Raw genomic sequence first — 9,886 nt, 5'->3', positions numbered from 1 at the left:
GCGTCGACTTGGAGTCGGGCCCCTCTCTGGGCGCCTCGTGACAAGACCGGCCTTGGCTTTTTACCACTGTGACATTTTTTTGTTTGGCGGATGGATATGGCTGTGAAATTTTGGATTTTGGTGGTACACATTTTTAGGTTGTTTCTGCAACCCCCCATGGGCTTCGTATCGCATGAGCAGCAAAATGCACTCAGTACAGTTAATACTTCCTGCAAACCAAAAGGCTGCGGATGCTGGCATCAAATGCCAGTCGTATGCGGATAACAATTTGTAACGTGATTCCAAACCGTCGAACGCAGTTCAAGACTGTACCCATTGGACATGCTCTCCGTTGATGGCACACTGACGTGCGTGCCCAACATCCACAACGTAGACAGAGCCCTTTCGGGTGGTGCAATTGCCAGTTTCATCGGTCTCAATTGCCACATAAAGCACCCAGTTGCAGCAGCAGTCTATGACAGTGCCGGAAGCCCCAATGCAGTTCTGTGGTGTGCTCTGGCAAAAGCAGTCGAGCCCATAGCTGTGCCCTGTGGTAAATATTTTTTGCACCTCGACTCGACGTAAAATGAGTAGTATGTGCGAGCAACAGGTGCAACTGGAACTACAATTACCTCCGGAAAATGAAGGTTGATATGCCATCGATTGTGTACTTGGCAGAGCACAAGAGGTCAGTCAGCAATTCTCTCCCTCTCATGAAACGAGCCCACATTTGTGCAGAGGATTGCAACCTAGAGTGCAGTATACGAGTAAAGATCCTGAGTGTCAATACGTATGACGCCGGATTAAGAGCAAACATATACCTTGTCGTGAATATTCGAGGTAGGCAGAGATGTTGCAACATTCGCCATTAATGAGATGAAGACAGATTTCAATAACCGCTGGACACCTGAAAACTGACTACATTTCCACCACCACTCGCATATGATTTGTGCTCGGACTAGGCGCTACACTGCAAAGCGTAAATGAGACGTGGAACATGCCCTTACAACTGCTGATTCCACAGGAAACGAGCGGTGGAGAGATTACCAATCCCCCTTCTTGTCCTCCCGTTGGCACGGCTTGCGGCTCGCTTCACTGAGGATGTAAAGGGCCTTAAGGCTCATATTACATCCTACTATGATTACTGACTACCGGATCAAGAAGCACACAGTACAACTCTACCAATATCAGGGCTAGAACGGTTATCCTCACTTCCCCTGCGTCAGAGAGTGGGAAATCCATCAGCAATCCCCGTCGTACACACGCAGGAATTAAGGAGAAGCGAGCTAAAACGGATGGCTTGCTTTCATCAGCTGCTGCCAAACAAAAATGAACGGAAAACCCTCCTAAGTCCCAAAGGAACCGTGCAGCAAGAGATGTTTGAAGTGACCAGCTGTAAAAGCCGTAATTCAAGTTATGGTTCAGGATTGGATCTCCACGCAAAACGAAGAACTGGGCTTGTCACAAGCCTGGCCGTGATGGCAACTACGGCAGCCCTACTCCGTACAACTCTTATTGATGAATTTGATCCGTGGAGCGGACATTCAAGGAGCAAACTCTCGCAGCATATACTAATCCAGTGCACGGAGAGCCACCGGCGGTGTGAGTTTGAGCCACGGGAGATCACGACACGTTCATAAAACATCGAGCATCCTAGGTTCCTCTGTTAACAGCAACTAACCAGAGGTGTAGCAGGTGTAGAATCTTCCCTTCATATATTTCCCGTCACTCGCCGTCTCCACTGTCGTCTTTTTACCAACTGGGAATGGCAGCGGCTGCACCCCACAATATCATATAGAAACGCTAAAGAAGCTCGTTCCTAAATGCAATAACACGTATTTCCTAGTGCGACCTCACATTACCTGTGACCAGGGATGCCTGCTGTTGTAGTTCGCAGCCACGTTGAAAGTCATCTGCTAATCCGCGATTCGGCAAAAACGTTTACACTTCTCTTCCCTGCAAGGGCTATGCAGTAAATGAGAAAACTCATTGCTTTCCAATGAGTGAAATGCAAGGTTAATTGCTTCCGTGATTTTCAACCCGGGTGAAGCTGGAGCCGTCTGCAGTTGTGGGTGTATGGTTTCCGTCGATTTTCCAACCTGAAATGGAACTCAGATGTGCATATACCAGACGCATCTACATCATTTCTGAAATTCGAAGAATGTTCCTCCAAACACACCCTCCGTTAGCAGTAATCGCTTCGCACTTTTGGAGCTAAAGTGACCCGGGCCGCTGACCCCTTCGGTGAGCTCCCTAAAACAGGGACAAGCTCCGCTGAAAAGCTTTTGTTGGGTGCTTATTTCCTTGTATTTTGCCCGTCCAGTGTTAACTTTGCGCATGTTATTGCGTTTCTTTCCTCTCCGAAAATGCGACAACCGCCGCTTGACAGAGCCGTCTACAATGGGGCTGGCTGTAGAATGAACGCTTTGCGTGCCAGTGTTCTCCCCCGTGACAGATCATATAAAAGGTTATTCCCCTCACATGTATAAGAGCAGCTACTTGCAATGAAGGGTGGCTTAGGAAGACAAGCGAAGTTCCGTATCGTCGAGCGGGCCTATTGCTTACTGTTGAGGTGTACCACTAACAAGTAAGCTCTCTCGCCTGAAACGGCTGCGATGAGATCCGAGGAAAAAAAAAACTTGAGTGATCGCGTCGATCGAGAACGGGGAAAGTTGCCGTTGGGCCGAAATGAGCCCCGTAAGGAGAGGCCGGAAACAGGCACAACTCGCTTTGACGCGAGTCCGGAAAGACCGTGGAGCAGCAAATCACAACGAGATATACCGAGCATATCTTGTTTCAAGAGAGGAGCGGCACAGCATGCAGCGATGCTCAATGGATCTAGGAAGTCGCGCAGTGATAAGTTCGAATCTCGGTTCACTTTTGCGCACAGCGATCCCAAATACTATAGTGAATTGCCCGCCCAGCCTGCCACAGGATGGTGGAAAGCGCTTATAGCCTGCCGACGTCAATCTCCAGCATTTTTAGACCGGTTATGCAAAAATCTTGACGTATTGCTTCCCGACACACTGTACTCAACGTCTACAGAGTGTTATTATATAACAAACAATCCCCAAGCCCTCAAATCGGACAACTCTTTCTCCCAGCAGCTATCACTTCCCGAAGCAGCCTGTAATGGGTGGATAATAAAAGAAGACTTCTCTGCTTCTAAGCTCTTCGAGAAGAATGCGGCACTGTATTTGGCCTCCGCTGGGTTCCCTGGTGGCAAAATGCGGCTGCGGTCTAGTCCCAAACTGCAACGCATTGACCAGAGGCGCACTATCGAAACTGTCATGGCCGCACCGGCGGCTCTAGTTAAGCAGCCTCACTACGCAGCAGCAAACAAAAATATCACGAAAGCACTCGATCTTCCCAGCACAAGTTCTCTTCTAGCAGACTCCTCATCGGAGCGTCTAGTGCAAGTGCGTCATCACAAGTTATGGAGCACTCGCCAGAACCATGCCGCGTTTTCTGTTGGTTCTTCATTGGCGAACTGTACCAAATTTCACATTGACGCAATATGAAGCCTCCACATTTCCATAGACATGCACTTTTGATTGGCTTTCGCTACATATGCCACACACGGCATTGGGTGACGTTGTCTCCTTGCTGAATTCCAATACCGTGAAAATTTGCGCAACCAGGATCGTGCGTGGTTCCTGAAGGTCTTTGTTCATGGAAAGAAACATTCGCGATGCCAGTTGACGAGGGCAGCTTGGCGCGCAGGCAGCATGCCTGTCGGTTTCACTTTGGTCAACAAGCTGACTCCGGAAGAGGGTCGGGCCGCCAACTTAGACATCACTGGACAGTTCTGTGTCAGCTGCGATAATGCATTTCCTGTTCGAAGGCCACGGGATGCCGACTATTACTATAATGAGGAAGACACAAATGCTGATCCATCAAAACAAGCGGTCGGTGGCCCCAACAGCACATTTGACGTATTTACCTTATCTGGGGCAAGCCTTGCTGAAGCATCTGAGATTGCCCGGAAACTAACGCTACTGACTCAGACGCTCTTCAAGGTGTGGTTGGAAGCATTAGTTGTGGACCTCATCAAGGCATGGAACGGCAAAATGTACTTCTTGCAGGTGCGTTCGGAAGGCAGTGTAGTAACAAAAACTGGAGCAAACCAGCAAATATGGAACACCTTGCAGCAGATTGCAGCGATGTTTGACGAACGCACAGGTGAAATCCTTCACATTGAGACAGTCTGGCCCTCGCGTAGATTCTGCGCTGAAGTTGGACGCCACCAAGAGGGATGATGATGATGAACCCGATGATGGGGCCTTGAAAGCTAGTGCTGCTTTGCTCCGGAGGCAGCAAGCTTCCCTAGCGCAGCCATCCGTCTGCGCAATGTGTGGACTAAGCCGGAGCAAAAAGTCGCTTAACCGCATGCTAAATCACCGAATGATGCTGGAAGCTCAGCACCACATGCGCAAGAGGGGAGTTGAAGTACTGTTTTTCCACCAGGCTAGAAAACAGCAGCTCTCAGCCGAGTCTCCCGTTTGCGGCACTTGCTACTCACTGTACTTAGCCGAAAAAGAGCTAATCCAGCTCGAAGCAGAACTGGCAAGGGAGACTGGCCAGCAAATCAGTGCAGATGCTGGGAAGCTCTGTTTTGTGACCGGCATTCTCGACGCAGTTCAGGTAAGGACAGATGGAGACTGCAATTGTAAAAATTAAACGGTACTTTCTAACACTTATACTAAAATATATAGACTCTAAAGTTTCTTCTATCTTGTACAGTTGACTTTTACTGTGAATAGAATCTTAACAGCATAGTAACTATAAGGGGATTCCCCTTCTATTCACAGTAAGTCTATATCGTAAAAGTCATAGGATAGTGCAGAGAATCAATGAAGTAAGGCTGTCTTCAGAAAGCTCCGTACGTGAATAGCTAGTAAGTAAGATAATAGCGTACTAAAGGGGAGTCCGTAGCTCCAGTTGTTCTTCTATCACATTAGCTATTGCATTCAATCAATCAAATTTAACCAAATGCAAAGAGGAAGATAACCTGGAAGGAGCTACCATTAAAATAGTGCTTAATAGCCCACTAAATAAGTTACTAGGTACTAAAATTGGAATAATAAGACGTTTACCAAAGCTATTTTATTTATATTTTGTCAACACGCAAGGCTCAATGGTAGGCTTAAAACTGACCTGCAACCAATTGAAGGACTTCACGCCGCCAACTAAACATATAAAATGTGCTCCCGTGCTGTTTTTGTTGGCATACCGTACCAGGGGAGCTTCTTAATGAAAGACCCCATTCTGCTAGAACTGCTTCAAGCCTTTGACAACTCCTGTCAGAACACGGAGGGAGCTGCCACAGGGGGTGGGCAAGTTGATGAGCTCACTGAAGACGCGCCAGACTGCTCAAATGAGGACAATATCCTTGTAACTCTACAGAAACACAGAAGCGGCGCTGAGAATGATGCCCTTCAGCAACGACAAGATTCTGATGTTCCGTTAACCAAAGATGCCCAAGGGGGGCTAATTATGTTCCGTGGAGGCGAAGCTATCCAGACAGCGCCGCCTCCTCAACCCTACGACATTTCGCTCCCGGCAGCATTACATCAATGGCGTCTCATGCTGTTCCTAGATTCGCTTCAGGACCCCCCCCCATCGCATGGCTCAGGAAAGCAGAAGAACTACTTGTTGCAGCTGGGGCTCTTTGGAAGCACATCGCCCGTGCACCTGCCTGGCCCAGATGATAAGGGAGTCGTGCGGATCCGTCGAATGCTGATATTTTACCTTTTTTCCAGAACTCCGATAGTAACGGAGGCATTCAAGGAAGAATTGCACTTTTCTTTGCGTTCTGGCTCTAGCGCTAACCCCATGAGTCATCCCCCAAAGGCCACGGAAGCCAGGGCGAAGTCAGCTGGAGCCCAGCGGCCATCTGTGTCCCAAATGACAACGAAAAGCAGATGGTTATGTGGTGATGCTTCGGAATCTTACGAACAGCTCGCCGCTGTGGGCAGTTGCTCTCTGGGTCGGCTTGCGGGGAAAAGGAGTGTCAAGAATCAGACTTGTGTTCTGCTTTTCGACGGGAGCACCGGCAAGTGCAGACTCGGCATTACATTGGGCCTGCACAGGGATATGCAGGTCCCGACTCAGTATGTCTCTGTAATTCCATTTCGTGATGCATTCCTATCCCGAACTCCGTACTGTTGTTCCTGCCCCCTCCCAACAGAGTGGCTAGACTGCTTCATGGCAGCATCAGAATCGTGAATTTACAATGGGACTGAAGACTCTGCCCAAATGATTTTTAATCTAACGCGCATCCGTTTGCCTATGTACGCAAAATATGGCAACAGAGCTTCCCACAGAGCTGCCAGTACATAGGAGACTTAAAGTAAGCTCAGGACGCAAGTGGTTCTAGCACCGGCCCTGTAAGCAATCCCTGTTCGCATTCTCACGCCTTAAGTAAGAAGAATGCCTCCATAACTGAACAAGTCCAAAAAGCATTAAAGTTTGGAAGCTGCAGGACCAAGGAAGTCCTTCACCCAGCACGTTTCCACTTAGAATAGAAACAAGGTTCAATGCACTTGCGGATGAGGCTAGATGGCTTGAAGAATACCGGCAGACAACCAGGCATAAACCAAGCTAACCCACAATACCATTTCACAATGCCGAAGCACGGGAGATAGCTTTTCGGAAAGCACCCGCATCTTTCCGTACCTTGGCAGCTTCACTTAACAAGAGAACCTCTGAAAGGAAGAAGCGAGCTAAGTTCGAATACAAAACAGTAGTGGTTGGAAATGCAGAGCCCAAGAAGCCCTGAAAGATCATATCCAACAGCCGTGACCGTGAATGACTGTTGAGATTCAGATGAAGGCTGCAACTTGCCACGCTGACACGAATTCACGCTGCAGTGCTCTGATCAGCAGCAGCCGCAGCCTGAGCGGAAGCTTGCTTCTCCAATACCTTCTGGTTCAGCGTTGCCACAAGCACCTCGAGCTGCTTCTGTTTCTCACTGAGCATTTTTTCCAGCTTTCCCTGTTGCTCGGATACAAGGTTCAATGTCCTACAAGGCACCACCACCAAAGCAACAAGCTTCCAATGAGCAGAGGAGCTTTGGTTGCCCACGGTAACATTTATAGTGCAACAGTCACCACAAAGCTCGCGCTGTTCACCTCTCTCCGTCCTTCTTGGCATCTTTACATGTCTTCTGGAGCATGTACCCTGCACCGATATCTACAAGAACTTTATCGTCGCACTGCAGTCGACCCTGCGCACCCGTAAGAAACAAACCAGTGCATGTGCCAAAGCATGTTCAGAGCAACTGCTCCTATGGCAAGTTCCAACATCTTCGCGAGCGCCATAGATACACGTGTATATGGCAAGAATGTGTTTTTTGATGCTACCTTCGCGTAGAGAGCACCAGTGAGAGGCACGAGAACTTCTGCCGTTTCTCCCTTCTGTTTTTGCCTTTGTATGTGGGAGTCAAGCTGGGTCAGCGCCTCTCGAGACTCAGCAAGGCGAGCTGCAGCAACTCGCAGTTGCGATAAGTGGCTCGATATATTTTGAAGTTCCTGAGCATAGCAAGGACCACATTCGCTCATAGGGGAGACTGCACTGGAGGTGTGCAGCATTGCGCAAAGACGAACTAAACGGACGAACTGCAAATTACAACTGCTAAGAAAGATACTATGTTGGCAAAAACGCAACCTACGCACGCGGCAAATTGTGCAATTACGTGAAATATGCTTGAGGGTTGCGTTGCAGTGCTCACAAATCGGCCAAGGATACAGTGTCTACCTAGTCACGTACCGCTTCCGTACGCCTCGCAAGTGCGCTGCACTGATTGAGAGTAAGGCTGTTTAAGTTCGCGATGTGTTGTTCGACAGTGTCGGCGGGAGAGGCCGCCATTTCTGCAACACGCATGCACAGCGAACTATCGAAGTAAACGGCTAGCTAACGCAGCTTCTTCTTACGCATTGGTATAGGAAAGATTGACTACGACAAGCGCCCAATGATCTAGTGGCCCTACTGGAGCGCGCAGAAAAGATGCTGATGACGTTCCACGGAGGGTCACCCTCTCAAGGCCGCTGCTGACTTTGTCACAAGGCCTCGAAACTGTAAAGTTACGAATAGAGACACTTATGTAGATGTAGAGGGATTATCAGATAGTCCTTTTCACAGGGGATCTGCAACAAAACTCACTGCCTGTCGCGAGGTGAGAGGAGTCGGCGGCTCGCCAGGAATCCCCTAATATATTCAAGACTGCTGACTCTCACGATTTTCAGCTGCAGCAATTCATATTCTAAGAAAGCATTTTATTTTAGGAGGCCAAGCTTCTGGACTCAGTACCGAAGGAGGCGCCCAGCATGGGCGCTGTTTTTTTCCAGGGCTGCATGCGGACTGGGCACAATAACTTAGAGGAAATCTTGTCGAATGCGGGTGCAAACACTAAAATCAATTACTTTTGTTAGGATTGCGTCTATAATCGCCAGATATTAATTTGAAAATTCACAGTTAGTTCACTCTGACGGACGCCGCTGGAGAGGGTGATAGGGGAGCAACTTGTTCGTCCACTGACGTCTTTACCCTCGATTGTGAAGTAAATTCTCCCACGGTTCTCATGAGAGAGTTCGGATCAACATCCTGGCAAAAATTGGGGCCAGAAGGGAGGTGGAGTTGACAGTGTTTACTCAGCGGCGCCCTCAGGCGTTCCAAACGGATGAGATTTGCCGTTGTCTGCAGTAGCATATTGGCCAGTTTGCTTTGAACGAAGACCGTCCCAACGGCTGTGCTGTATTCTAATAACGGGACTAGGTGGCGAAGACTATGGACAAATCCGTGCTGGACTTGGAGGAGATTCTCGGGCCTCGCGATGAACAACTTCTACAGACGCTCTCCACTCATGAGCCTGCGGTAGGCGTTGCTCCTGAACAGTGGCTTTGCTGTGGTTGGTATTTGCCTTTAATAGTTTTCGTTTGATCTTTTGAAGTGCATTCGCGTGTGTGCAACTCCTTGCGCCTACTTATTGTTCCGCAGATACTGGACGAAGTAACAAACTACCACCTTAGTCGAGTAGGGTGCACCACAACGGACACAGCAGCGTAAGCAGAAATCGAACCACACCAGACTTCCGCATGGCAGCAGCAGATCAGATTTCTTTCATTGCAATTTTCTCGTTCTATTCCGTTGTTTTGTTTTGTTTTTTTGTTTGTTTTATTTCTTTTGTTTTGTTTCGTTTCAGAACACGCCTGCTGTCGGTGGCTGTCCAAGTTGCGTTTGAAAAAGCAATTGATGAAGCTAAATTGCTGCTTGCAACGTCGCGAGGCGATATACCAACTGGCAGCCGTCGGACAGATAGAGGCAGTGGTCCCCAGTGTCGCACGACTTCTCGCACATCCGGTCCGACTGAGGAGCCTCCAACCACAGCTGCGGCGTCGACCTCCGGAAACGGCGAGGTACGAACAGTTTGCAGTTTAGGCACTGTCGCGTTCTCTTTGTGCTGTTGCTTGTGGTAGAAATTATTGGGAGAGTCGTTGGCCCTGTTGACAGTTTGTACAACGCGACGAGATTGCAGTGCTTGCTCGGGAGAAATGTGGGAACTGTACATCTGCTACTCTCTCCCCTTAGGTAAGAGAGCTGGACGTTGAATCTCTGTGCAAGGCGCTGCAAAGAAACGGCACATTGCCAGTGGGGCCCACGTTCGACTTGCTATTGCAGCCCCTAGGACAAGAGAGCGGAAATATCAATTCATGAGTACTCGCGGAGACCTTGTAGTTGAGCATTTCTTCCTGAGTGTCAGCAGTATCCGTCTGCCTCAACACGTCTTCTGGTGTTCATATGCACGTTTGCCTTTTTTTGCCCTTATGGCTCAAACAATCGACGGCGGCATCCTGCTCCGCTGGGACCTCTGCATTGGTGATAACGAACTGAGTTCTCGTGTGACCCA

The 9,886-nt window shown here is 48.9% G+C and overlaps 3 protein-coding genes across 3 annotated transcripts; 2 read left to right on the top strand and 1 right to left on the bottom strand.

Annotated features, from left to right (window-relative positions):
- Positions 1 to 2,594: 2,594 nt before the first annotated feature.
- EMWEY_00018090 (hypothetical protein, conserved) lies at positions 2,595 to 6,207 on the top strand (the record flags this gene model as incomplete). The annotated part of the gene is made up of 4 exons (XM_013480015.1): positions 2,595 to 3,398; positions 3,621 to 4,064; positions 4,162 to 4,623; positions 5,221 to 6,207. The coding sequence occupies 4 exons, from the start codon at positions 2,595 to 2,597 to the stop codon at positions 6,205 to 6,207; spliced, it is 2,697 nt and encodes an 898-aa protein (XP_013335469.1).
- Positions 6,208 to 6,840: 633 nt separating this feature from the next.
- Positions 6,841 to 7,848, bottom strand: EMWEY_00018080 (prefoldin subunit 5, putative; the record flags this gene model as incomplete). Its single annotated transcript, XM_013480014.1, has 4 exons — positions 6,841 to 7,003; positions 7,113 to 7,207; positions 7,344 to 7,511; positions 7,750 to 7,848. 4 exons carry the CDS (start codon positions 7,846 to 7,848, stop codon positions 6,841 to 6,843), a joined length of 525 nt encoding a protein of 174 aa, XP_013335468.1.
- A 918-nt stretch (positions 7,849 to 8,766) lies between these two features.
- On the top strand, positions 8,767 to 9,693 carry EMWEY_00018070 (hypothetical protein, conserved; the record flags this gene model as incomplete). Its single annotated transcript, XM_013480013.1, has 4 exons — positions 8,767 to 8,853; positions 8,977 to 9,041; positions 9,182 to 9,395; positions 9,568 to 9,693. The coding sequence occupies 4 exons, from the start codon at positions 8,767 to 8,769 to the stop codon at positions 9,691 to 9,693; spliced, it is 492 nt and encodes a 163-aa protein (XP_013335467.1).
- Positions 9,694 to 9,886: the final 193 nt, after the last annotated feature.

This window comes from Eimeria maxima, genomic scaffold, assembly GCF_000499605.1.
Source record: "Eimeria maxima Weybridge genomic scaffold, Emw_scaff152, whole genome shotgun sequence".
Classification (NCBI taxonomy): Eukaryota; Apicomplexa; class Conoidasida; order Eucoccidiorida; family Eimeriidae; genus Eimeria; species Eimeria maxima.
Note: the sequence above shows the minus strand (reverse complement) of the source record. Positions and strands in the feature narration are given on the sequence as shown.